At 42.6% G+C, this 27,900-nt stretch overlaps 1 protein-coding gene across 9 annotated transcripts; it reads right to left on the reverse strand.

Annotated features, from left to right (window-relative positions):
* Positions 1-263: 263 nt before the first annotated feature.
* Positions 264-27,325, reverse strand: SGCA (sarcoglycan alpha). Of its 9 annotated transcripts, XM_074261181.1 has the most exons (12): positions 27,010-27,324; positions 26,782-26,906; positions 18,980-19,184; positions 10,834-10,947; positions 10,451-10,605; positions 10,025-10,097; positions 9,328-9,526; positions 8,454-8,616; positions 7,402-7,610; positions 7,121-7,147; positions 1,302-1,505; positions 264-426 (listed from the first exon to the last, which is right to left on the reverse strand). In XM_074261181.1, exons 4-11 carry the CDS (start codon positions 10,907-10,909, stop codon positions 1,325-1,327), a joined length of 1,083 nt encoding a protein of 360 aa, XP_074117282.1. In that variant the 5' UTR covers positions 10,910-10,947; positions 18,980-19,184; positions 26,782-26,906; positions 27,010-27,324; the 3' UTR covers positions 264-426; positions 1,302-1,324. The 9 variants fall into 9 exon arrangements, 8 of the variants coding, with proteins under 8 accessions (XP_074117282.1, XP_074117281.1, XP_074117285.1 ...); XM_074261180.1 differs by lacking the exon at positions 18,980-19,184; XM_074261184.1 differs by lacking the exons at positions 18,980-19,184; positions 26,782-26,906 and having other exon boundaries at positions 27,010-27,325.
* Between the last annotated feature and the right edge of the window lie 575 nt (positions 27,326-27,900).

Below are 27,900 nucleotides of genomic sequence, written 5' to 3' on the forward strand. Positions count from 1 at the left end.
TCCATGACACTAAAAAAAGGTGAAAAATCTTTGGAGTAGAGAATTTTATAGAATAGCAACTCTCTATGGAGAATAGATCTTGGAATCAAGCTCAAAAGATACAGAAATTGCAGATATGAGAAAGTCTATTCTTTGGAAATTCCATATTTCTCCATATCACAAACATTGGGATCCCCAACCATTCCAGGTACCAGAAAGGGAACTAAGAAATCAGATGAGGTAGACATGAGGAATTAGATTACTAAAAAAGATGGAGCCCATAGTCACCTTCAGATGGGTAAATTTATTTTCTCTTTTTCTCTAATTCCCTCTTGGCCCCTACCACTTCCTACACCCTGGCCGCAGCCCATATCCCTGCATGGCCCTTTGTTGTAAGTGATTCATCTCAAGAGCAGCTGGATTCCTCAGATGGGATGTGGCCATTCCCTGGAGGGAAAGAAAAGGAAATAGTGAGGCTGGGAGAGAGGAATGGGGAAGAGCAGAGCCACTTTCCCTCACACTATATCATAGAATCATGGAGTCATCAAGTCACAAAATCACAATGTCTTAGAATTGGAAAGGAAATCAGAGGTTATCTATTCCATCTATTAGATATTCATTGGAGCCAGAGTAGTCATTTAGACTCATCTTGTTGTCATGAAAGTCTAAGATTTGGAGAGATTCCCCTTGGGGTCTAGAACAGATAATCCTGCTCATTGCCTCCCCCACCCCAAATTAGAATGTCCAGGAAATTTAGAAGAGTAAATGAGATGGATTTTGTCCTGTATCTCTTTTTTCCAAAGTGGAGGGAGTGAAGGAGGAAACAATATGGATCATAGTATTTATAGTAATAAGAACCCTTATTAATCACCTTAGTCCAATACGCTCATATTTGTGAATAGGGAAACTGAAGCTCAGTGATTCAATGACATATTGAAAGTCATTAAGGGAGTGACAAAAGGGCAAGAGAAAGGGGTTAGATTTACAGACAGAGTGATTGAAGTTCCATTTAAAAGAACTGACTCATGAGGGTTCTGAAACCCAGGAGTGGGTGACCCTCTAACTGTGGAAGAACTTCATAGAGAAGATCAGGATTTGAACTCTCATCCCATCTACAAATCCAACTCTTTCTACCTGAGTATAAAATCATAGAGAAACAGTTATATATAGATGGCAAGTACCCTGGATTTCCATGCTGGCAATTTGGGAAATCCATATTCCATTGGATAAAAGTCCCCTACCTCAGCCCCTGTATTAAGACCAATTGGAGGAGAGGTTGATGAGATCCATGGTGTGCCCATTTTCCAACTAGTTTTACTCACCTGGATAGATTAGAAGTTCTCTCTCAGTGCTGGTCCAAGATGAGGGGCACCTGAGCAATGTCAGCACAGGGAGGCAGCCGCTCACCTGTGCGCACATTGAACATAGGCAAGGTGGACAGAGGCCGAGGCACTGAACGGTTTGCTGCCATCTGCCGCAATTCTTCTGTGTTGCCATGAATAGTGCTGTGATGAACCATCTGTATGCTGTTGAGGGATCAGGAAGAAATGAGGAAGTCAGAATACACAAGAGGAAATTAAAAGTTATATGGTGGAAGTTGCTTGTCTCCATCCATACCACAAAGTTTATATTTGGTGGCAAACAAAAAGCTATATGTTCCATGATAAATGTGAAAATATGTCTAGGAGAATCGCACATATTTGACCTGTGTTGGATTGCTTGCTGTCTAGGGAAGGAATATGGAGGAGTGAGGGAGAAAAAATGTGGAACACAGGGTTTTGCAAGGGCGAATACTGAAAACTATCTTTGTATGTATTTTGAAAAATAAAAAAAAACTATTATTAAAAAAGCTATATGTTCAACAAAACCTCAAAGAAAGCAAGGCAAACACCTACAGTGAACTATGTGGAGAATATGGTATAATAGTTGGGAGAGGGGGGTATAATGTCAAATCACATTTACACATAGACCCAAAATGTATCATATCTTGGGAACCTCACACTTTAGCCCTTTTCTATAATTTCTGCCCTAGGAGCTCAGGTGCCAGGTGACAAAGGGGAATTGAGAAAGAACAAATCTGGGCATGGTGCCAGCTTGTGTGATTGCTGGAGAACAAGGATTGCCAATGCTATTTTGTCCATGACCCTGTCTCTACTTAATTAACTAATTCCTAGTTTTTAAACCCTCTCATGGGTTTAAAGATACCTCTCCATAATGGAAAAGTCACCCTCCACAATTGGGACACCAACCCCAGGGTTTCAGAACTATCATGATCCATTCTTTGAAGTTAAATCTCAAGCTTCCTGGCTACAAGTTCAGCCTTTTTCTCTCATCCTATTCTATTCTCAGATATGAAGAGCAGCAGGGTTTCATCAGACTTTTAGTGCCTCTGGGTGTTTATATGATCTTGGACTCTTTTCATTTTTTTTCTTTAGATAAATATTCACAGTATGAAAAGGGTCCTTCCAGATCATCTATTCCAACCCATCATTCCCATTTTAAGGAGAAGAAACAGCAGCTCAGGGAAATGACTTGATCAAATAGGTAGAGTTGGAATTCAAGTCCAAGTCCTGAGATTCCCCAATCAGTACTCTTTCACTAAGCTCCATTCTGACAATTCCTTTTCTGTCCCTAGATGCCACTCAAACCCTCTCCTCTTTTCCCAAACCCCAGACTTGGTTCAATCACTATTCAGTCACAGTTATTTTAATATGAAAAGAGTAATGAACTAGATACATCATATCTACATCAATATCTAGATATTGTCTCTGTCACTTATGGTATACTCAGTACCCACTTCATCATAGTGTCTTAACATTCTGTGACAATTGGTATGTCCATAGAATATCTTGAATATCCCATGACAATTAGTATGTCCACAGTAATCAGAGGCTCAGTCTTTACTCCATGGCTTGATCTCCTTGTCCCTGATTTCCCTTTTCTCAGCCCACCTCCTATTCCATATCCCAGAATTCCCTGCCTCTGACTTAGCCTCTATAGCCACCTAAACCTGTGCTCATACCTCTCTCTCCTTTAAGTCCTCCCATCTCACCCCTTCCTGTTCCATATCCCAGAACTTCCCTGATTCTTCCTACCTGAATCTGTCCCTTCCGTTCCTTCAGTCCTGCTATTGACAGTTCAGGCTCATTCTCTTTCCCCTCATCCCAACTTTCCTATTATGGTCAAGGACATCACCCATGCTCATAACTTGGTGTCATTGTCTATTCCTTCCATTCAGTCCATGTTTCAATCTTGTCATTTCTACATTCACAATATCTGACATAACATCTTTTTATCTCCACTTGTATACCAACCATCCCACTCTATACCATATTAAAGGCTCTCAACACTTCTCCTTTAGACTTAGTTATTTCCTCCCAATTGCCCTTCCTGCATCAATCCATCCTCTATTCAGCTGTTAAGTGATTTACCTAAAATACATGTCTGACCATGTAACACTTGGAGCTCATAAACTCTTGCAAACCCCTATAACCCCTAGGATCAAAAACAATATTTTCTGTGTAGCATTTCATTAAAAGCCCTTCACAACCGAACCACTTTTCTTTACTTTTATTGCTCAATTGCTTCAATCATGTCTGACTCTTCATGACCCCATTTGGGGCTTTCTTAGGAAAAAAAAATTCTGGAATGATTTGCTATTTCCTTTCTCCAGTTCATTTTACAGATGAGGAATGGAATGAAAACAAAGTTAAGTGACTTGCTCAGGGTCACACAGCTAGGAAATATCTGAGGCCAGATTTGAACTTAGGAAAATGAGTCTTCCAGACTCCAAGCCTGATGCTTACATTTCATGTGCTCTGTGATCCAGTAGCTCTGGCTCACAACGTACTTGTCACATACAATACTCCACATTTCAACTCCATGCCTGGGACTGACTTTTTCTCATGTTGGAATGCTCTGACTTCTTACCTCCTGCTTTTTGAGTTTAAAAAACTCAGCCTAAATCTAAACTTCTGTTCTCCAAAACTGCTAATGCCTTCCCACTGAGATTTTGTATGTACATACTTATTTGTATATTGTCTTCCTCATTAGAATGTGAGCCTCTTGGAGGGCAAGTATTATGCATGTTTTTGCCTTTCTTTGCATTTTTAGTGTTTAATGTGATACCTAACTAATAAGGAGTAATAAATGCTTATTGAAGAAGACTTTCTTGGCTGTGTGTCCTGTTACCCCACTTAACTGGAAGCTCCTTGAGGACAGAGACTATCACTTTCCTCTGTGTTTTGCTCCTAGTATCTAGCACAAGTCTCTGACCAAGAGAAGTTTCAGTACAAAGAAACATCTATCACCTTCCAATTTTAACTATTCTTCCTAACTAGGTCTTAAATTTGGTTGTTTCTACCCAGTAAAGAGTGCTGTCAGTCCCCTCTAAATTTAGGTGCCCTGAGATAAAGCACTAGTCACCTTGCCCTAGTTACATCTCTGAAGGGAGGCTCTAATATTCCATATATGGGTAAACTAGGCCTCCAACACAAGTAAAATTCATTTAATTTAAAACTCCAAGTCACATATGGGAAGAGTATTATACATGGTGAAAAATTAATCTATTTGATTTTAGGTTCTTTGGGGCAGGAGCTGTTGTTTTTTCATCATGGTATTTTTCTTCCCTCCCCTCTGTTTAGCAGAAGGCTTGGTATACAGTAAGCACTTAATGTTTATTGAATCCAATTAGCTATAACCCAATGGAATGATATTAGATTATACAAAGCCTTAGATCTGATCAGCATGGAATTTCCTTTCCCATGGGGCTTAGCAAACGGGTTTTTGGAATATGAATAAACTTTGGAAAAGCAGGTTCTGTCTGAAGCAGGGGAAGGGATAGAATGACTTCTAGAGTCTGGAATTTATCTGGCAAAATTTACATTTCTAGAAAAGAAAGAGGAGTGAGAAGGGAGAAGATAGGACTGTACAAAAATTGGGGAGGGGAATCAGGTAGTTTGGAGAAAGATAAAACAAGGAATATTCTTCTCCAAAGAAGAAACTAAAGAGGAAAGAGAGGATCACAAAGCAGCAAGCTTAGTGCTCCCTGGAGTTAATATCTGAGTTCAAATCCTTTCTTTCCTCCCAGATACTTCCTGGCTGTGAGACCCCAGGCAATTCTTTGACTTTTGGTTTTTTCATCTGTGAAATGGGGCTAATATTGCTACCTAATGACAAGATGATTGTGAGAATCAAATGAGATCATCTTTGTAAAACCTTTGGGCAAACCCTAAAAGTATTATGTATCAATACTAGCTACTGTTATTATTATCCAACAACACAGTTAAGTGGAAACAATCCAAGAGCTTGTTTTCTATGGCTTGAACCAAAAGCCCTGTTTTCATTTCCTGGCTTCTTCAATACTCCCTGTGAACATGTCAACATAAATGCTATGATGTGTGTGTATTCTGTAATGCACACATGGAAAGCTGGTTTCCAAAATGTATTTAAGCCTTATCATCTCTAAAGTACGAGATGCTAAAATGCAGAAGCATAAGTGTAATCTATTTGATATAAGTGTGCCTGCATCCATCAACATGTACTTGCTACAGTATATCAACACATGCTCTGCCGTGGGGATTCATCATCCATGTCCTCCAAGGCACACCCACGGGAGCATATCTGCCAACATGCCATTACCTATGTGCCTGCTATCGTGCAATTATATACATGCTCCTTAGGGCAGGGACACTTGGTTTTCCCAATGTCCGAGCCTTGCCCCTTCTTCACCTAGACCCCTTCTGCTCTCTGTGCCCCCCATGGCAGAGAACAATGGCCCAACTATGACCCCCTCGACAGGGTTCTGATGTAGTCATAATGCTTCCCTTGGGTCACCATAGAGACTGCCTTGAGCCCCTCTCCCAGATCCCACCAGTTTGCAGGGCCAAGTGAGGGGCACACAACCTCAGTCCGTCCTCCCATCAGGGGAAGCCACTAGTCAGAGCTGAAAGGGAAGGGGCTCCGGGAGTCAAGAGACAAGCCTCACCCAGTCAGCCTATCGACAGCCCCCGACTACCCAGGATTGGCCCTTCTGAGAGTCTTTCCCTCCCACCAACCTGGAAGTCGTAACACCTAATTCTCCTCACCCGGCCCCAGCCGGGGAGGAAGAAGTAGAGGGGAACCCTACACCTCAGCCCCCCTCTCCACCTGTAGCCCCCATCTCTGCTGATTCCCCAGGGGGGCAGGTGCCTGATGGCACAGGGGCATCAGGGGAGAACAAAGCTGAATGCCCAAGCAATCGCCGGAGACCAAGCCTGTCAGAGGTGATCCTATGGGCAGTTGCAGGTTCCAAGACACGCCGGGGAGTCTCCTTGGCCACTCTGAAGAAGGCTGTTAGCAACACAGGCTTCAACATGGTCCGCAATGCTCAGCGCTTCAAGCGAGTGCTAAAGGGACTGGTGGCCAAGGGGGTGCTGAAGCAGGTGACAGGCACTGGGGTTTCAGGCTCCTTCCGAATGGGCAAGAAGAAGCTGAAGTGCAAGAAGCCAGGGCGGCGCCAGAGGCAGAAGCGCCAGAGGAAGCAGCCACCCCAAGAGGAGCAGCAGAAGGCCAAGGGGCGCCAAAAAAAGGGATCCCGCAAGACAGCCCGCCGCTCCCGGAAATAATGAAAGAGGCCAGGCCAGTGGGATGAGAAAACTCGGGCCAGCCGCAGGCACGGTGTGAATAAAGGGAACTGTTATTTCACACGAGCCTCTATAGGGTTCTTTGGAAGTCTATTGATCTTTTTTTAGGGGAGGGGTGTAGATGGTCTGCTGGGCATGGCGGGCGCCTCAGGTTGGGAAGATGGCAAAGAAAACATAGGCAAGGCAGTGGGAAATGATGAAAGGCTCTGTTGGGAGGCAAGGACTGGCAGGGGAGAAGGGAAATTGCTTGGTGGGGGAACTATCCTCACTTTAATTCCTGAACAGGAGATATATGCACACTATTATGGACCAAACAGGCCAGGTTTCCATCGCTAGGTTCCCCCAACCCCACCCCACCTAAAGACCATCCTCGGCAGTGAAGAGAACTTAATCTCTGTCATTCAGAGCTTGAGCAAAATGTTTTCAGATCCTCGGCATGAACAACCCTCTCAAATGGTTTCCATTCTCCCAAGAGTAGGAATCCTCTCACCCAAATCCCTCCTCTCTGTCATACTCACTCAGAGGTAGCAAGATTTCTCTTCAACCTGGAGAAAGGAGAGTTAGAGATAGCATCAATTGATGAATGTCAACCATCCCTATTCCCAACCTCTGCTTCCAGTCAGAGCCAATTGTGGTTAGCAGCACACACTTTAACAAAGCAATAATTTAGGACCCAAGAGAAAAATCACTGCCATGATAACCCAAATGCAAGAAATAGAGACAGCATTCCCTGATTCCACATCCATTGAGGAAATGGAGCTAGAGGGCCTGCCATGATCTTCCCTCTCCCCCAACTTACACGCCTTCCCTTCGGCAGCACATGATGTAAGCCAGAATCAGGGTAAGAAGTAGGGCCACCAGCAAGGGTACTAGGAGGGTTATCAGGGCGTCCGTCAGGAAGTATCGATCAGGTGCCTCTGTTGGGGGGCAGAAGTAGGGATCATGCTCCAAAATGCCATCGCCCCATGTGGGCACTGGCCCAGGTAGTACAGGAACTGATTTATCCACCTGGTTTGAAAAGAATCAACAGAAAAGCTTCATCTGAAGTGAGAGCAGGTATTAGTTTAGGGGAAAAACAGGGACCAGCAGAGTGAAAGGAAACACAGTTGAAGACTTCTGTGGCCTGATCCCTGGGCCCCCTGAGGGCAATGGGGAATGGTCTTTAACCACAATTGCAGTCATGTCTGAGAACTGGCCTCCCAGCACCCACATTCCCTCCTTCCCTTTGCCTGCAGTCCAGTGGAGACCTAGGGTTCAAAAGCTGGATTGGCTATTTTCTATCTGCGTGACCCTAACATTTCTGACTCTCTGTTTCCTCCTCTATAAAGGAGGAGGGTGAATAGACAACCTCTAAGGTTTATATGTCTGATGATTGATCAGGGCTCCCAGCAAATCTGTCCACTGGGTAGCTGAGGACCCCTGGTGTAGGAAGGGAGAACCACAGGATCTGTTTGCTTTATATCACCTTAATGCACATATTAAGGATACTCGAAGACTATAAATTACAGATAAGTAGCTGATGTGCATTGACAAGGGAAGGAGTTTATAAATCCAGACCAAAATGATAATCAATTAATCATTTTCCCCTTTTTTCTGTTTAGTATGTTATAGTTAACAAAGTGCTTTTACATATACCACTGGATCCTTCTCCCAAGCTTGTGAGTCAATTAGGGCAGGGTTGATTGTCCCCATTTTATAGATAAGGAATATGAGACTCAAAAGATGTTAAATGACTGTCATTCCCTTTTGTCTTGAAGTAACAAAACTTCGGGCTTTTCATTCAGTCTGGTGCATGTATATATGATGGGGCAGGGGCCAGAATACCCATTAAGGGGAAGTCAAATTCCTCACCAGGGACACATTGCACCAGTCGACTCTGAAGTGGGGTACGAAGCTGTCATAGCAGGACAGAAGTGGCGGCTGGCCCTCGGTGCAGCGGTCATGGCTGGCAGGGGACCCTACCACCTTCAAGCAGGTGGAGAAGGGTCTAGAAGAACCCACTTGGATGTAAACCCTAGGTCAGAAGAGATCACACCTGAGCAGCAAGAACTGCTTTGACCACTAGAAGGTGCTATAGGCTTGAGGAGGGCAGGGAGATTTATTAGCATGGGGAGATGGAAGAAAGACGAGATTACAGAGTAAGACATACATTTTTGGTCACAGTCAATGTGGGAATTTGTTTTCCTTGACTAATGTTTATTACAAGGACTTTTTTGTCTTTTATTTTTTTTCCTTAGGGGAGGAAGAAAGGAGGTGGAAGAGAAGACAAATGCTTATTCATTGAATGACTTTTTTTCTTCTTCTAAGAATGTAAAACATACAAACAAATAAAATGCTCTAATGGGAAAAGGAAGGACTGATGGCAATCCGTGAGGGATATATGTGGAAAGGGCTGGAGAGGAGGCACAACTCAGTGAATTAGTAGAATTAGGAATTTATTCCCCTTTCTCTTTCATTTAAAGAAATGGGGGTGAGGATAAGGAGACTATTAAAGGAAATTTCCTTGGATTTGATGGATGGACAGTTTGGAAATGCAAAAGGCAACACGGTGTAATAAAATGCTGGATCTGGATTCAGGAAGACCTAATTCTTGCCTCTGACATTTTGCTGTGTTTGGACTTAGTAAAAGAAATGGCTGCACTGAAAGTTTACATCCTTGACATTTTTAAATACTGAAAAGGCCAAGTAACTGGGAAGTGACATGAGGATCCCCCACCAAGCCTACCCCTCTTTCTGGCCTTCAATGGGAAGAGGGACACGACCCCCTCGATCCAGGGCAGAAGTGATGTTGAGTAACTGTAGTTCTCCAGGCACCCAGAGTCCACCCAGGGCAGTCAAAAAGCGTTGACCAATGGGTGAGGGCAACACCTCTTCAACATCGTGACTTTGCACCAGAAACTCAGCCTCATATGGAAGTGAGGGGCCTGTGGAAGGATGGGGAAGTGACTTGAGTGGGATCCATATAAGCCCCCAAACCTCCTATCCTTTGTCACTCCCAACTCCAACTTCCTAGGCTCCAATACCTAATTCTTCCCTCTCTTTTTCCATCTTCCTCTCTTCAAACTTCAAATCCTAATCCCATAGCCTAGTGCTATCCTAAAGTCCCTTTAAAGTTCCATCTTTTGATCACAAAATCCTCCCCATATAGCATTCCAAATTCCCATGTAACTTCAATGCTTTGTGTTCCTCTTCAATCTTTTTCCTAACCCCAGCTTACAGCTTCCCAATCCCTGAATTCATTCCCTGCCTTTCTTATATAATAATAATAAATCTAACATTTTCTCAAATTCCCCATTTCTGGTCCTTAATAGAACACCTCAATCTCACCCCCACCCCACCCCCACAAATACATAAACACTAACTCCTCTTTCTTTCCTAGGGGAAAGCCATGAGATCTGGAGTAGAAAGGGGACCAATGTTACCTTCAGGCTCCCCTATCAGCAGTACCAATCTCTGTCGGGTTGTCTCAAAGCTCTCTCTGTTATAGGCTATGACCTGTGGGAGGAGATAGGGGAGAAGTGAATGAATCCAGGGTGCCAAGTCAGGGAAGGGAGGAGTAGAACCAGAGGCCTTGCCAAAGGGAGGAGAGTAATGAAAGGAGGAGAGGAGGGGGAAGGGAAGGGTGACATCTGTGCAGCTGGATATGGACTAATTCCCATGCAAATTATATGTAAATAACATGCAAATAAAGATCCAAGATGCCTTCCACCTCTGGGGAGCCATTGTCAGAGCTGGATCTTCTGATCATCTAGCCCAACCCCTTCATTTTTCAGAGGTGGAAGGGTAATGGGGGCAGCCAGCTATAAGGGTTCAGAAGCCTGGGATCATCATGGGACTCTTTCAGGTACCTCAATGATTTGTTGGCCTCTGTCTTCAAGTGTAGGGGTCCCATAGAGAAAACCAGGATGACTGGGACTTCGCTGAGTATAGCGGAGCCATCGAGGCAAGTCTGGATGCCCTAGTAGGTGGGCATGAAAGGTAACCAGCATTTTAGGTCTGGGATCTGGGAAGAAGGGAAATAGGCATTTCAACACCTAACTCTCTCACCTTCCTGGTGAAAAGGCATCTAACAGTCCCACCCCATGGCATACAATAATACCTATGTGGTCAACATCAGGAAGTGTAAACATCCCTTTCCTCAGCCCTTCTACCCTTGGGAATCCAAGAGGTCCCATGGGCCTCTTGAGATCTATTGCAGAGGAGGGGGTATTAAGGGAGTAGCCCTCCTCACCAGTATCGGGCAAATCCAGAAAACTAGTAGGCTCCAACATATGAATGAAGACTCTGCCAATGAGAGGGTACAGCATCTGCTGAGCTCCAGTACCGCCAAATTTAGACAGGAGTCCTGTGGGGACAATACAAAGAGGTCTAAATCCCAAAGGCTCAATCTCCCTTTAACATAGTTTTATCAACCTCAAAGAGTAGAATCATACCTGGAGGTCAGTTTGAAGTCAGGAGAGGCAAATTAACCAGAGAGTCTTCCTCCTTCCCTGATCCCTGAAATGCCCCCAAATCTACCCTGTATCTAAGATGCCATAAGATGGGTCCCTCCTATGTTGCAGCACAATTGGGTGACACTGCCATTTTGAAACCATAGAATGGCACTTGCTTCTAACAAGGCAATGTCCCGAATAGACAATACTGATGGCAGTCGGGTGCAAGAACTTTTCCTTGATCTCCAGTTTAGAGGGGGAAAAGACAAGGAGTCTAAATAGTGTTAATAATTGTCAAACACGACACAATTAGGGACAGCTAGATGGCACAGTGAATAGAGCACTGGCTCTGGAATCAGGAGGACTCAAGTTCAAATCCAGTCTCAGACACTTAACACTTACTAGCTGTGTGATTCTGGACAAATCACTTAACCCCAATTGACACTCAGGAGAAAAAAAAAAAGCATGACATAATTAATTAGCAATACTCTGTTATTCTTTGTTATGATTTCATTTTAGAGAAAATTTTTGATAAGAGTGGCCATTGGGAGTATGGTTAGGGAAGGATGAAATGCTAGCAGGAATTCCAGTGAAATGGGCAAGATATAGGTACAGAACTGGTCACAGAGAAAAGTGGCGTTGTACTCTGATGGCTTGGAGAATAGAGATAGCAAGATTGGGAGTGGTGAGGTAAGGATTGTCCAAAGTAGAAATATGATCTTCACCTACAGCCCCTCAAAAGCAGCAGACAGGAGTTATATTAGGGGGTTGGATGCTAGGTTCTTCTAGAGATAAGGATTCCTAGGGGTGGAGTAAAAAAATAGCCTTCCCTGAGTGTCTCTGGATAGATCCCCTCCCCCTCTCTGCCAAATTTAGCCAGGGTTGGGCTACAGGCTCTGGAATAGACTGGGCAGCTATGTACACCATCCACAAGTGCAGCCCATTAAAGGGAATGGGACAGGAGTTTTAGGCAAAACCTGGGAACTAATATGCACTTTTCCCTAGGTTTCCTCAGTTCAACAGCACACACCCCCACACACTCCCACAGCCACTCAGTAAGTCCAGTCCTCTCATCCTGACTTCATAGCTCACAGACCGGTGTATAAAAGTCTCAACCCTGACAATCCATATACAACCTTCTATCCTAATTTCCTCAGCCCACCTTACTAAGCCCCAACCCCATCCTGCTCACACCTCACTAACTCCCAACCTCCCAACCTGATTCTATAACCCATCCACTCCCCTAGCCCCAGGTCTCCCCACTTGCCTATGAGAAGATAAGTCCAGACCAGCACCAGAGCTGCCGCCATGTCTGCCCCAACCTCAGCTGGGGCCCCTCTGACTGACGCAGACAGGCGGGTGCTGGATGGGGGAGGGCAGAGGAGAGGGTATTCAGACAGAGTAACTGGGTCCTAGCTGCAGTCCCAACAGTCCCAAATATTCTACTGTTTACTGTATTCCACCCCCACCCTAAGACAGTGAATGATTTGTGGGGGAGAAGAAGAGAAAAAGATATGTTATGGAGCAAGGATGTAATATGCCCCTTAGTGGATGTGGAGATACAGATTTGTTCATTTCTCTTCGTATATCTGCCCAAGCCAAGCACCCCCGGGCAAATGCCTATGCTGGGTGCTGGGAGAAGCATGTCTTCTCTGGCCAGGATGGGGTAAGTGGCAGCCTGCCTAATGGCAGCCTGCCTGGAGGCAGAGGAATGGATGAGGTCACTTCTTATTTCCTGTGTCTATTGGCTAACTCTCCCCTGAGAGAGGACACCAGTTGGGTTCTTTATTTTATTGTTTAATTTGTAGGTTTCTTTTCCTTTTCTTTAAGAACCTTTATTAATAATTTTCCCCCATCCCAAGAAAACCCTTCCTTGTAACAAAGCACTTTTCAGCAATACAAGTCGACACATTGCCCATATCTGACAATGTATACCTCATTCCACACCTACAGTCCACACCCTCTGAAAAGAGACAAGTAGGGGTGCTTCATAGTTCAGTCTTCTGAAATCATGATTGTTCTCTGCAGTGACTAGAGTTCTGAAGTCTTTCATAATTGTTTTCCTTTATTGTATTATGATCATCGTGGTCATTGTTCTTCTGGGTCTGCTTACTTCATACTGCATAAGTTCATACAAAACTCTTCAAGTTATTCCCTATTTTTCATATTCACAGGTTTAAAGTATAATCATACTATATCTATATATCATAGTTTGTTCAATCATTTCTGGATTGATGGGAACTCTTCCTTTTAGTTTTGTTACTAAAAGTGTTAAGATAAAGATTTTTACATATATGGGGCATTTCCATTATCCTCCTTCCTTCCTTCCTTCCTTCCTTTCTTTATCTCTTTTCTCATTTTCTGTCTCTGTCTCTCTTGCTCTCTTTTGTGTCTCTGTGACTATCTCTCTGTCTCTCTCTGTGTGTGTATGTCTCATCTTATCTATTGTAAACTTATCATTAACAAAAACAAGCATTTCAAAATACAAAGAGGAAAGACAAGGATCAAGTCATGTAACTTACATAGAATGGTCTGTCCTTAGCCTACTATTTGACTCATTATCATATTCATTCTCACCACCCTTGAGATCTAAGGCAAACCTTATATTGGGTATGTTTAGACATGTGCTGATTCATTTTTAAAATCTTAACATCTTTCTCATTAATTAAATACTTAGTTCTGAGATCTTAGACCATGTTTTTTTGTTAGTTTGTTTGCTTGTTTGTTTGTTTTTCCTGAGGTTGGGGTTAAGTGTGACTTTCCCAGGGTCACACAGCTAGGAATAGACCATGTTTTTAAATGATTACTCATTTAATAAACTGATGAAAACTTTTCCCCTATAAGTAGTAGCTTACCTCTTTTTATCAAAACTCCTAATAATCTTGGCTTAAATATCAAAATTAGTGGCTGCATACTTTATTAGTAATGTAACTAACAATAGCACAAAGGCATAAATATTCAAATAATTATTTGCAATGCTTAAGCCATAAGAAAGATCATAGCCAGACTCATTTTTTACTATTGCTATTACTTTTGAACTCTCCTCACATCTAGAATATAGTCCCCCCATTCAATTCTCATAATTGCAGCTGTCTCTCAAATCATCTTGTTTCTTCACAAAATAAGATAACAGAACAGTTCTGCCAGCAAAGGAGTTTTCTTCATTTTCTTTCATTTTTCTCAGTTTCTTTCAGACGTTCAGCATCAATAGTCTCTCCCAAATGACAGTTAAACTTAGTCTCTCTAGAGATGACAGTTAAAACTTAATCTCTACCAACACTAGTTAAAATTTAATCTCTTTACAAATAGCAGTTAACACTCTTTGCTTCCTCATGGATCAAAGTTAAAAATCATCTCAAGAAGTGGCAGTTAAACCATCATTGTTCAGGATTCCAAAGTTTTTAAAAAATATAATGATTTAAAGTTTTATTAGGAAAAGATATTTACATTGATGTTACAAGTACTATGTAAGAAACTGTGAAGTTTTGTTTCTTATAGGTTTAAGAAAAAAAGCAAGGAAGAAAGAAAGGAAGGAAGGAAAGAAGGAAAGAAGGAAAGAAGGAAAAAAGGAAGGAAGGAGATAAAGAAGGAAGGAAGGAGAGAGGGAAGGGAGGAAGCAAAAGAAAAAAGAAAAGAAAAGAAGACAAGAAGAAAGGGAAGGAGGGAAGGAAAGAAAAAGAAAACAAGAAAGAAGGAAAAGAAAAAAAGGAAGAGAAACAAAGGAAGAAAGGGAGAAGGGAGGAAGAAGAGAAGGGAAGGAGAAAAAGAAAGAAAGAAGGAAAGGAAGGAGGGAGGAAGGAAGGAAGGAAAAAGAGACTTTCAAGATTCAACTTTCATCTCAAGCTGGTATCAGGTTACGTTCTATGAAAGCGAGGAACAAGATACCTTTCTTCCTAGGGCATCTATCTCAGAGGAGGTGTCAGGAGTAAAGGTGAAAGAAGTGGTCTCTTCCAGAAATAAAGGAAAACCGGGTTCTGGGGAAAGAAAAAGATACTAGTGGGCTCCTGCAAGGAGGACAAGTTAGGGCCCAGATCAGAGGAGACAGATGCCATTAAGAAAACTAGGCTCTGTCCCTCATACTAGATTCCATGTGATTTTCTCCATCCTTCTCCTCCTGCCTCCATTGTTATTTTTAAAGTAACTCCTTCACATGTTTAGTGCTCTTAAGGTGGCAATGCCAGCACTTCAATGCCACTTGAGTCCCATGGAGGCATATCAGCTTCACTAGCAGACCTGTGCTGCTACTTCCTCATTCTTCCTTTCTATTGTATCAGAGAGAAAGAGCATATTCTAAGATAGAGTAAGGAGTCTCCCATACCTTCCTGGAAGTTCATGTCCAAGCCTAACACCCTTTATAGCCCTCATGCTCTACTCCAGAGTGCAACATGTGAATGTAGCAAGATTATTTCCTCCCTCCCTGTCCACTATGCCAAGTTGGGGTGGCAATTACCATTAATGCTCCAGTGCCACACAAGTAATAAAGGAGAATATGCTTTTAATGGTTTGGGAAATTCTTGACTTGTCTGGGTCTCTGTTTTACCTTATGAAGATAGAGCATGGACCTTCTTGCATGGAAGCTGAGAAAGAAGTGGAGGGGAAGCCTGGGAGGGCAGAGAAGAATAAGTTTAGGCTTCTTAGGAGCTATCTCCATGTTATCTCAATGACCTTTCTCCCCCCCTATTCTGTCTCAGTATGTCCTTATCTCTGCCTCTCTCTCTCTTCTTTTGTTCCCTTTATGTCTCTGTGTCAACAAGAGCTTTCCCATCGTGGTTAGATTCTGTACCTGCATCACAACCTACTTTTTTGTATCTATCCCCTTATCTTTCTGCCTTGTGTGTCTCTCTGTATCAATCTCCCAACATTGTCTTTCTGTATCTATCTCTTCAACTTTGTTTTTCCATTACCCTCTAACACCTCTCCATTTCTGGGTCTGTCTGTATTGTGCTCCCCAAGTCTATCTCTTTATAACTATCTTTTCCACTGTATGTCTCCATCTTTGTATTCCTTTATATCTCCCTTCCCCTTACACATTTAAATGGTTTGGCTGAATTGGTGATGGCACCTATCTGCCACCAGAGGGCACTCGTACCTGTTCTCGGGATGTACGCCTGCGCTAGAACAGGCCAGGCTGCCAGGGTTTAGAAAATGTGATCTGGGAGCCTGAACACAGAGGCAGGGGAATGGATGCAATGATCTCTCTAGGCCTTTCAGCTAGATTTGGTCTCCTTACCTTCCTGCTCCCATTCTGCCTCTTAGTTTTTTAGGGATACTCCCAAAGAAAAAACTATTTTGGAAAACCAAGGTCAGGCAGAGTGCTTGCTGTGATCTTCCTTAAGGAAAGCTGAGTGTTTCCAGACACCCAGCTTAGCTTATGGGCCCTGAATGTATGACTTCAGATTCTAGACCAGAGATTTAATCAAATTGTATATGTATTAAGCACATACTTAATGCTTACTAAATGCACAATGTGGAACAAAAAACAATGTGAGACATGGTTGCTATTCTCAAAGAGCTTTTGCTCTGATCCTGAGGCAAGGCATGTAACACACACAAAAAGATAACCATAATGATAAGGTAGTTTTGTCTAATGGATGCAGAGCTGGTCTTGGGGCCTCTGATACATTCTGACTAGCTGGGTAATGGACACATTTGCTCTCTTGTTTTTCTAAGCTAATTTGTAGCAGAGGTGGTACCCATTTCCTTTGATAGAGGGAACTGCCTAGACCAGTAAACACAGGTCTAGTCCCTATCACTAAACTAATAATAACTGATACTTATCAGGCATTTCAAAGCTTGAGAAGGATTTTGTATTCATTTGAACTTCACCACAACCATGGGATTGGAGAGAGGGAGGATAGGTGTTATCAGCATGAGTAGGAAACAGGTTGAGAAATGTTAACGCATCCTGCCCTTGGTCAAACACTTGGTGCCACAGGCTGGAATTGGACCTAGATCTTTCCCAACACCAGATGCAGCAGTTTCCACTGTAGCATGCTACCTCTCCTTCTGTGGAAAAGTAAACAAACTGCCCAAATCATCCTCTGTCAATATGCATGTGAGTGACACAGAAAAGTATTAATTATGACTGCCCTGGTAGTTTCATAATTAGGCACTGGCTTCTCAAGTCACCAATTGTAGGGACTGAACCCCATTTGGGGATGTGAACCGTTCTTTTGTGGGAATGGAAAGATCCTCTTTTTAGAGACCATATAGACTGTCTACAATATAGACTGAATCAGAATTGTTAGTTTCAACATTTAATAACCCCACGGCCTTGGAAAAGACATTTTACTTTTCTGAAACTCTCTTCATTCATAAAATGGAGATTTATATTATAACTTGTGGTTTAGCACTTCAAGATCTGGTGTTTCAACTACTACCCACTTCTTCCTTCCATATAAAAATGAATGAAATATAATCAGTGGACATTTCATCCCTTCTCTCCCTTATAGCCTCACCCCCACATTTGCTTTGGTTCATTTTGCCCTTGCCCATAGTTGCTACTAGAAATCTCAAAATATAGATTGAATATAGCTCCTATGACTGACCCTTGACAAGCATTCAGGGTAAAATAGGTATGATGGATACAGGGTTCAAAAAACTTTTTATCCTTTTATTTATTTTGGCTGAGGCAATTGGGGTTAAGTAACTTACTAGGGGTCACACAGCTAGGAAGTGTTAAGTATCTGAGGACATATTTGAACTCAGGTCCTCCTGACTTCAGGGCTGATGCTCTATCCATTGCATCAACTAGCTGTCCCTTTATCCTTATATTTCATGGAAATCTAGACAAAAACAATATTCTGAGATTTCCCAGAGGCAATTCTGAAATGAGTCAGAGTGACTAATGTGACAGAGATGCCCAAGATTGGACACAATCTGTATAAATCCAGACCTTAGGGGGGTAGGTCATAGGTCACAGTAATATTTAACCTGTCTACCTTTGAGGGTTGCTGACAGGAAAGTACTTTGTAGTCTATACTTCCATATTTCCAATAGTTCCACAGAATTCTATAAACTAGGTAATTGAAAGTCATCAGTAAAGGCTTCTTGGAAAAGATTAGTTTTGGATTGGACTTTGAGGTGGGGCTGAAGATAGAATTTCTCTCTTGGAAATTATAGTGCTTAGAACTGAACACTTAGATCATAACAACCTTGTGAGGTAGCTAGTACAAATATTCAAATCCCCATTTTATAGAGGAGAAAACTGAGACAGGTTATATGCTTTACTAGTAGATGTCCAAGATAGGACTAGAAGTCAGGTCTTCTGACTCCCAAGTCTGAGATCTTTACACTGTATCACAAGTGATATATGAAAATATGTATTAACAGTTTGGGAGGGGATGAAAAAAGTGTGAGTTCTTAGAAAATGCCGACTCAAGGAAGGATTGCTACATTTTATTTTTTTCCACAACCTCCCTCCGTATCTCTGGGGCTCCCACGCCTGACGATCGCTGCCTGCGCTTTGCAAAATACATCTTTACAGTCCCTCCAAACCTAGCTAAATATAGACTTTCTTTTTAAGCAATAAGCAAAGGAAGATTTGGAGAAATCTTTTCTCATCTCTTCACTGACCTCCCCCCTCACAAAGAAGTACCATTAATAAACATACTCTTTCCCTTCCTTCCTCGGACAGATATATGATGTGTGTGTCACATATGTGAGTATACTTCTATTGATATGTATATACTATAAATGTCAGATCTTGAGATGGGGGCAATGGAATGAGGAGGAGATGGTTGTAATACCAGAAATGGGGAAAGGAGAGATGACAGGGATTATGGGGGGGGGAAGATTTGGTACGAGGGTCATTATAGAAATACCTCTGCCTCCAAGCTAATTGGAAGCACAAACTTAGGTATTGAGGAAGTGGAGGATTCTGTGTACCAAAATTAAGAAAGAATTAGTGAAGAATGAAGCCCTCTGGAGATCTGATCTGTTTACCTTGGGTTCTGTCCCCCTTCAGGAAGCCTCGAAGATTTAAAAGAATTCCGGGTCCAGATGGGATGGAATGGCAAGAGCACTGGGAGAAGCTGACCAATCTCCTTTAATACGGACCACTCAAAGGAAGATAATAATAGCTGACATTTACATAGCACTTTCAGATTCACAAATTGATCCATTATCTCACTGGAGCTTTACAACAAGCCTGTGGAGGTAGGTAAAACAGATATTATTGTCATTCTTTTATAGATGAAAAAACTGGGCTCAGCCAGGGTTAAGTGATTTGCACTAGGTGAGCTCAGGTTATCCCAAAGGTCAAATTCAACACCAAATTCAGCTTCTCCCATCAAATAAAGGCATTTCACAAGTAATACAGTAAGATCTGATTGCCCCAAATTAAATATCTGCCATCCCAAAAGTCTCAGGGCAATTTTAATTGCTATCCCACCTCAGATGATCAAACACAGACTCCCTCAGGACACACCCATTTACCCACACCCATGCTCACCGTCATCCTTCACTTCAGACAAAATGTTAAGAGGAACACTCAGACATAAACATACACTTCAAGATGTGTACTCAGTTAAAGACATAGACAGGCATCTCCACATATAAAATAAGAGGCTTGGACTTTTTAATCACTAAGGTCTCTTCCAGTTCTTCTAGGCCACAGTTCTGTGATTCTATGACTGACTAACCAAGTAAGCAGCATATAATTTCAGAGCTGGAAGGATCCTTGGAGGTGACCTAGTCGAAGCTCTCCCCCTCCTCTATTTACAAATGAGGAAACCATGGCTCATATGGAAGAAATAACAGAGCCAGAAGGGTCACATCTTCAGTAAGGCCAGACCCAATTAGGCGAGGGGATGAAGTGAGGGAAGCCCACCAAGAATGCACAAAGTAGATCTTCCATTGACGAGTCTGCATCTCTTCCTCTGTCAGTAGTAGGAGAGAGCAGTATTGAGGAGGGGATAGAGGGAGTAAGGGAAGACAAGAAACCTGAATTCCAGTCCAAATCCTAATGCCGTCAATGACCAATCAAAAGAATTCAGTTTCACTTGTAAAGAGTCTACTATGAGCAAAATGAGAGGGATTGTGATATAATGGATAAAGGGCTGACTTTGAGGCCTTTCCTTGGATACATGGGCAAGAATAAGAGCTAAAGATCTGATCTATACTAGGAACAGGGATTTCCCTACTGGGATTTCTCCCACACCAATGAAATGAGTCTAATCTGAGCCCTGTCCCCCACATGAATGAATGAATGAATGAATGAACGAGTTTCATGGTGCTGGACATTATAGGGTGGGAAAAAAGACAGTCTCTTTAGAGGTATTTAGGTGACACCGTAGGTTGAACCCAGTTCCTCAGGAGAACCAGAGTTCAAAAATGACTTCAGGCACTTAACAGTTATGTGACTCTGGCCAAGTCACTTCACTTCTGTCTGCCTCAATTTCCTCAACTGTAAAACAAAAATTATAACAACAGACACTTTCTAGGACTGTTCTGGAGATCAAATGAAATAATATTTATAAAAAGTACTTAGTACAGTGCCTGGCACACAGTAGGGCACTCTCAATAAATGCTTGGTTTCTATATAATGTGTATTTTTATATTAGACATATACTATATTTATATTTTTATAATCTCCGTAGTATTGAGGAAAGAATGAAAAATATACATAGATCACTATAATATACATTAAATTGTGTTAGTGAATTTGGAGAAGTTTCACAAAGGAAGATGGAATATCTGAAGAAGATTCAGAGGATCAATGATGACTAATGCTCCCCACCTCCTGACACAGAGGTGAGGGATGAAACCTGCAGGAGATAGATTTTCAGACAGGCAATGTGGGAATTCATTCTGTTTGACTCTGCATTTTTGTTACAAGAATTTTGTGGTCTGTCTTTTTGTTTTTCCAGTGTGAGGAGGGAAGGTGGGAGGGAGAAAAAAAATAAATGCTTGTTAATTGAAAATGCATTAAATTTAATTAAGAAAAGAAGAAAAAGATCGAGAAAGGAGAGATTCCATCCAGCTCAGAAAATCAATGAAGGCTTCAGGTGGGAGGTGGCCCTAAACTGGGTCTTGATAAAAGAAGATTCCAACTAGCCAAGATGAAGGGTAGGGGAAAGGGCCATTCCAAAGCATATATGGTAGGAGGCAGTACATGCAAATGCACCAAGGCGGGAAGGACGGATTGAAAATAAAGAAGAGGGACGGAGTCCACTTGTACCAGGAAGTAGTGGGAAATAAACTGTAAAAATAAAAGGGAGCCTGAGGCTTGAATGGCAGGCTAGAGAGTTTGCATTTTATTTGGGAAGCAATTGTGAAACACTGGAAATTTCTAAACCAGAGAGTGACATGGTCAGACTTGTGTCTTAGGAAGATTATAACTGGAGCTGTGTGAAAGACACAAGGAGAGCAGCTAGGAGACTATTACAATATTCCAGGTGATTCAGAATCTAATACTTAATGTGCAACAAGAAAATGGTATTTACACACATATATTGTATCTAGGTTTTATTGTAACACATGTAAAATGTATGGGATTGCCTGTCATGGGGGGAGGGAATGGAGGGAGGGGGGGGATAATTTGGAAAAATGAATACAAGGGATAATATTATAAAAAAAAATTACTCATGCATATATACTGTGAAAAAAAATTCTAAATAAAATAAAAAAATAAAACAATATTCCAGGTGAGAAGAAGGACCTGAACAGTGAAAATAATATAGTTTGAGTGGAAATAGATAGGGAGAGATGGTTTTGAGAAATATACTGTAAGCAACAGCTACCAGACTTGGCAATTGATTAGATGTGGGGAAAAGAGTGTAAAAAAAATGATTCCTGGGTTTGAGTTTGGAGATTATATATGTGTAGAAGTGTACATGCATACAGGTATCTAGATATGTACCGAGTATATAATATATATGTGTGTACATATATACATGTACAGACTTTATGTGTATATATGTGTATTAATGTGCACATGGGTAGTATACATGTATATGTGCAGGTTTGTATGTGCACACATGCATGTATATAAAATGTATCTAGATGTTTGTGTTATGTGTGTATATAAATACAGGGCATTTAGGTACATAATGGATAGTATGCATATTGGTGTGAATATATATGTGTCCACAGTTTACATGTATGTGTGAGTATGTATATATGTGTACACATGCAAATTTTAAAATGTATCTAGATGTATATGTAGGTATGTGTATATATATGTGTGTGTGTATGATATGTATGTCAGGTAAGTACATGTATTAGGTGTGTATGTATTATGTGTATACACACATATATATGTATATGTATGTATATATAACCAAATGCAGGGCACTTAGGTGGCACAATGAATAGAGTGCCAGCTCTAGAGTCAGGAGGATTAGAATTTAAATCTAGCCTTGGTCACTTACTAGCAGTGGCACCCTGGGGAAGTCACTTAATCCTGTTTGCCTCAGTTTTCTCATCTATTAAAGAAGCTGAAAAAGGAAATGTCAAACAACTCCAGTATTTTTGTCAAGAAAACCTCAAATGGAGTCATGAAAACTAATATACTAATGTACTAAACAAGAGAAATAGGAAAATTAGGAGAAAGATCAGGTTTAGAGGAGAAAAGTTTCATTTTAGACATGTTGAATCCATGAATCTATCCATATCCAACAAGCAGCTGGAAATATGGGACTGATGCAGAGATGTGCTGGTAAATGTTAACAACTGATTTTCTCATTTAAAAAAAAGCAAGTATAAATGTTTCATCTGAATTAATATTTTCATCATCAAATCAAAATAATAAAACAATAAATCAAACCCTGATTTCTATCCTTTGCTGATTTCCAGGATGTGAATACCTACAACTGAAAACTCAATAATTGGTTCTAGGGAGTTCTATGAGTTGATTCCAAAATCCACTGAACTGGAGTTCAAAGAGATCAGGACTTTGGAGAGAGATTTGCACATCCTTTTTATAAAAATGATGGCTGAAGTCAGGAAAATGGAGTAGGTGGACAAGAGAAGGTTTTACTCAAAAAGAAAAAAAAAAAAAGGAGGGAGGATAGAGACAGAAATGTCCTTAGTGGGTAAAAGAAGCAAGAAAAATCCTCCTAGGAATCAGACAGTAAAAGCTAGGTGACTTAAGAGCAGGGTAACAGAAGGCTGATGATCAGGGTTATCCAAGGCTAAGGATTAGTGGAATGAAAACAGGGAAAGTCAAAGGATGGGGGAATGTGTGTGTGTATGTGTGTGTGTGTGTGTGTGTGTGTGTGTGTGTGTGTGTGTGTGTGTGTGTGTGTATGTGCTCGCGAGTGCTCCCGCGTTTATGAGTGGAGAAGAAAGCATCCTTGAAATGAGCTGAGCTTTTTATTCAGGGTCATATGCAAGAAGAGGGCAGGTAAAGTGTGCAATGGATAGAGTACTGATCCTGGAGTCAGGAGCACCTGAGTTCAAATCCCATCTCAGACACTGCTGTATGACTCTGGCACAAGTCACTTAACCCAATTTGCCTCATTTTCCTCATATTTATATCGAGCTGGAGAAGGAAATGGCAAACCACTCAGTATCTTTGCTAAGAAAACCCCAAATGAGGCCACGATGACTGAGACACAGTGACTATAAAACAACTGAACAAAAATATTTTGGAAGTTGAAAGCTCAGATAGTGGACACTGCTGTGTTCTCCTTCCCTCTGCCAATTACACACAGGTGAAACTAGCCTATATCAAGGCAGTCTTGCAGAAGAAAAAAAAGAAAATTCAAACATATAGCCTGAAGAGGGTATCCAAAAGCAGAGGGCTTCTATGCCTTAGGAATAGAGAATTGGAGATTTTAAAGGGAGATTGTGTATGAGCATAAATTTTCAAGACTTGCAAATCAATTGGGGAAGCTACTTCCAATCCCTCCCCATCTTACCAGCCTGAATCACACTGTTTATGGGTGATGAGCATATATCTTCATGGTGCTGTGAGTGAGCTGTTCATAGGAAAGACTCTGCTTTCACCTTAATTACTCTCTGTCTTAGTTCCAAAACTTCTTTACTAAAGTAAATAGAAGAAAAGTATTCTCTAGCACCAGGTTTCCCAGGGAAGATAAAAGACTAATTTATCAATTAATCCACTAATTCAACAACTGCTTGTTAGGGATCGACTTCTGTTTTTCAGTCATGTCCAATTCTTCATCGTATCTACTGGCAAAGAAACTAGGGTAGTTTATCATTTCCTTGTTCAGGATCACACAGTTAATAAGTGGCTAAGGCCAAATCTGAACTCAGGTCTTCCTGATTCTAAGCCTAGCACACCATTGAACCATCTAACTGCCTGCGTAAGGACAGATAAGGTGACAATAAGAAGCCCTGGCCAGAAATAATAGTTCATTGTTTTCCTTTTTCTCTGCAAACTGAACAAACAGAAATGGGCTGCTACTGCAGCAAAAGCAATAGTTTGGACATTAATAATTTCCTAACTGGACCAAGAAACTCTTGTCAATAAATGTCTCTCCCAAAGGAGATGGGGAGAATCTTTGTGTGGGGGGAAAGACTAGAATTTAGGTCTGGATCTGAGGCTGGGGATGGGATGTGGTGACCTCCAACTTTCTCATCACCACCCTCAGTAGCTCCTGCCCCACCCAGTTTCCTTCTCAGCCCCAGGGAAGAAGTGATTGCAAAACACTTAGCTCTCCCTAAAAGCTTCTGGAATTGTGAGTGCAATGGACAGGAAAAGGGAGGAAAGCAGCCCAACAACAGGCACCCATTAAATAATAATTCTCATTAATTCTGTTCAGGTCCACTTGGGACTCCATTTGGCCAACATATTATGGGGGTACATCTCTACCTGATCTCAGACCCCAAGGCACTTACCTTGGCTTTGCCCCTAAAATATCAGAGGCAGGTTAAAGCTAGGTAACTGAATAACTCAGTATCATATTTGAATTCCATTTAAGAGAGAAGAATGGGAAAAAAAAGAGAGAGATTGGCTTGGCAATAGCAATTTAGTTTTGCTATTGTCTCTCCCTCTGAAAGCCCAGAACATCAGTTTCCCCACCTAGCCAGAAGCAATGAAAAGCTCCTTAGGCATTTGGAATGATTGACCCTTCTGGGTATCAGAGTTGTTGAGCAGAGAACTCCAGTCTATGCAAGAGTATAGGAGGTTCTGTTCAATCCTACACAGTAAAAGGGGGCTGAGGCTTTGGGCCTCAAATTGGCTCTTTATTAAGTTTCTACAGTTTAGCTCCTAATTTTTATATTAGAATTTAGCAAGGACCAGGCTGAGGGAAGAGCCAGGATTCAAAGCTCTCTATCCTTTCTCCAAGCAAAACAGTGATATAAAGGACTGGATGGCGCAGTGGATAAAGTACTATGCTTGGAATCAAAAAGACATCTTCCGGAGTTCAAACCCAGCCTCAGGCATTTACTAGCAGTAAGACCCTGAGCAAGTCACTTAACCCTGTTTGCTTCAGTTTCCTCATCTGCAAAGGAAAAAAGATATGAGCTGGGAAAAGAAATGGAAAACGACTCCACTATCTCTGCCAAGAGCTCCCTCCCTGCCATGGGGTCCTGAGGAGTCAGACTCAATAATAATAGAAAGAACATCGCCTTTGAAATCAGAGGGTCCGGACTTAAGTTCTAACTTGGCCACTAGGTGACCTATTTTCTGCCCATGGATGAAGCAATGGAGACCCTATGAATAGATTCCCTTGCTAGCAATGTCCCTTTAGACAAATCAATCCACTTCTTTGAGGCCCTAGTTTCCTTATCTGTTTAAAAAAAAAGGAAAAAAAGGAGGGGTATTGGATTAGATCACCTGTAAGATGTCTCCCAGCTCCAAACCTATCATTATCATCAACATTTTTATTATCATTACTATTGTTATCATTGTTGTTCTTGTTACATATTTAAAGAGAGCCTAAAGGTCCGCAAAGTATTTTCCTCAGGACAACCAGTGTAGTAGTAACAGCCCCAAGAGGAAAGCAGGGAAAATATCATTATAGACATGAGAAAATAGGCTCAGTGGTCAAGTGTTTCGGCCAGGGCTATATAGCTACCAAAGAGATATATGCTACCAAGAGCTATGAGGTACTTTTCAGCTCTGACATTCTATGAATCCTCCCACAGGGCAGAATAGAGGTCTCTCCAGCAATCGTTCTAGTGTCACGGAGGACCCCTTGCAGAGAAGAAGAGTAGTGGCTCCCAGGGTTAACTGGGTTAGAGTGTAAACAAGAGGCAAGCTTCCAGGGTCTCCTTCCCGTCTTGAGTTCAGTTCCTACTGGCTTTCCCCCAAATATCCTTTAGCTCCGGCCCTATCAACTGCTTCTGTGTTGGGGCTTCCAGTTCCTTACCCCATCTTCATCCCCAAAGATTAGGTTATCTAGATCCCAGGGTCTTACACATCTCCAACTCCCTCCAGCCCCAATCAGCTTCTCTTTAGGGCTTGGAGGGCCTTCCATCCCTGGGATGACTCCACTACCCCCCTTCTCTTAAGGCGGACAGGGCCAGCTGCCTGAGTGTGGGAAGTGCGGAGGGGGAGGAGGAGGATGGGAAGAGGGGAAAGCGGGGCGGAGGAGGGAGGGGAGGGAGGGCGGCAGGAAGGCTAGAGATGCAGGAAGCAGTCTCGAGTGGGGGGAGGCTTTGTGCCTGAGCTGTCTTCTGGGTCCTAGGGTCCTCCGTGTACCCCATTTTAAAGCTCTGGGAAAAATGAGGCAGAGGGCACAAGTTTTTCTGGGGACGAGGTGGAGAAACTCACTCCACTGATCAGGGGATCTAGAGGTGGGGCATCACTGAGTTAGCTTTTTAGTACTCACAGGGTTTGGGTTCCCCAGGCTGTTCTTAAAGCAGGACTTCAATTCTCTCTGCTTTTTGAGGAAATGGTGTAGAGATGGAGAGACAAGGATGGGGTGGGAATGAGGGTTAGAGCCTTGCCCAGCGCCTAGGAGAAACAATTTTAAATAAAAGCAAAGCAAACCATGCCACTAGAGTAAAAAAAAAAAAAAAAAAAAAAAGTCCGACCTCCAGGGCCCTTTTAGCCTCACCTCCAAAAACCTGTTATTTCTGCTGGGAGAAACGCCCAACCCAGGAGCTCCAAGGACCGGGATCTCTTTTAATGCCACTTTGCAGCCTTCTGAAAGATCAGAGTGGCAGTCGTGGATTTTTCGCTCCACTCAGATCCAGAGGCACTGGATCTCAATTTCTTAGTATTCTGTCGAGAGCTGGACATATATATATATAGGGGTATTCTCTCAAAGCGAGTCCTTCCGACCTACTCAACTTCTCCCCAGAGTTCTGAGATTGGGGAGTTACAAAGCAGTTGAGAGAGTGTGCCCCCTTTCTTGAAGGGTGTGAAGCAGCTTTATTCAACTCTCTGGATTGGAGCAAGAGGTGGAAATGGATAGGCTTGCAGTTGATTGGTGTGTTGGTGGTGGGGGGTTAAGGGGCGGGTCCACTAGTGACTGGCCCTCAAAGCCTAGAGAGAGGCTTGCACTGCGAGGGGGAGGCTGGGGCCCAGGTCCCCGGAAACCCCTGTCGCTTTAGGACCCAGAAGGGCCCGTCCCCCCAGCGGCCGCTAAGAGAAGGGCACCGGCTCAGTTCTCAGGCAGCAGCGGCTGTGGCAGAGGGAGAGAAAGACAGAGGAAAAGGGGAGTTGGGGGGGGAGGGAAGCAGGCAGGCAGACAGGCAGGCCGGAACAGAAGGGAAGCGGAGCCTGGCCCGAGCCGAGGCTGTGCGAGAGAACAGTGACAGCAGCATAAGAATCTCGAAGAGCTCCGAGGCAGGACCATGGCTCCCGGGGTCCCCCGGCCCCCAGAGATCCGAATCTGCCATCCCGGGTGGGGGATGGACTGACTGCCTGCTTGCCTGTCTCTCGCTGACACCGCCGCCTACAATGTGAACCGGATTCCACCCGCCGCTTGTTCGGGGGGAGGGGA

This window comes from Sminthopsis crassicaudata, chromosome 4 (assembly GCF_048593235.1).
Source record: "Sminthopsis crassicaudata isolate SCR6 chromosome 4, ASM4859323v1, whole genome shotgun sequence".
Classification (NCBI taxonomy): Eukaryota; Metazoa; Chordata; class Mammalia; order Dasyuromorphia; family Dasyuridae; genus Sminthopsis; species Sminthopsis crassicaudata.

What these genes read in the sequence shown, in the direction of transcription:
- SGCA (XM_074261178.1), bottom strand. Translation starts at nt 12,345, where the DNA reads ATGGCGGCAGCTCTGGTGCTGGTCTGGACTTATCTTCTCATAG. An exon ending in TCTGGATTTGCCCGATACTG is followed by an intron (nt 10,606 to 10,833) that starts GTGAGGAGGGCT and finishes CCTTCTTCCCAG; the next exon opens with ATCCCAGACCTAAAATGCTG. An exon ending in ATTGAAGGCCAGAAAGAGGG is followed by an intron (nt 8,617 to 9,327) that starts GTAGGCTTGGTG and finishes CTTCTGACCTAG; the next exon opens with GGTTTACATCCAAGTGGGTT.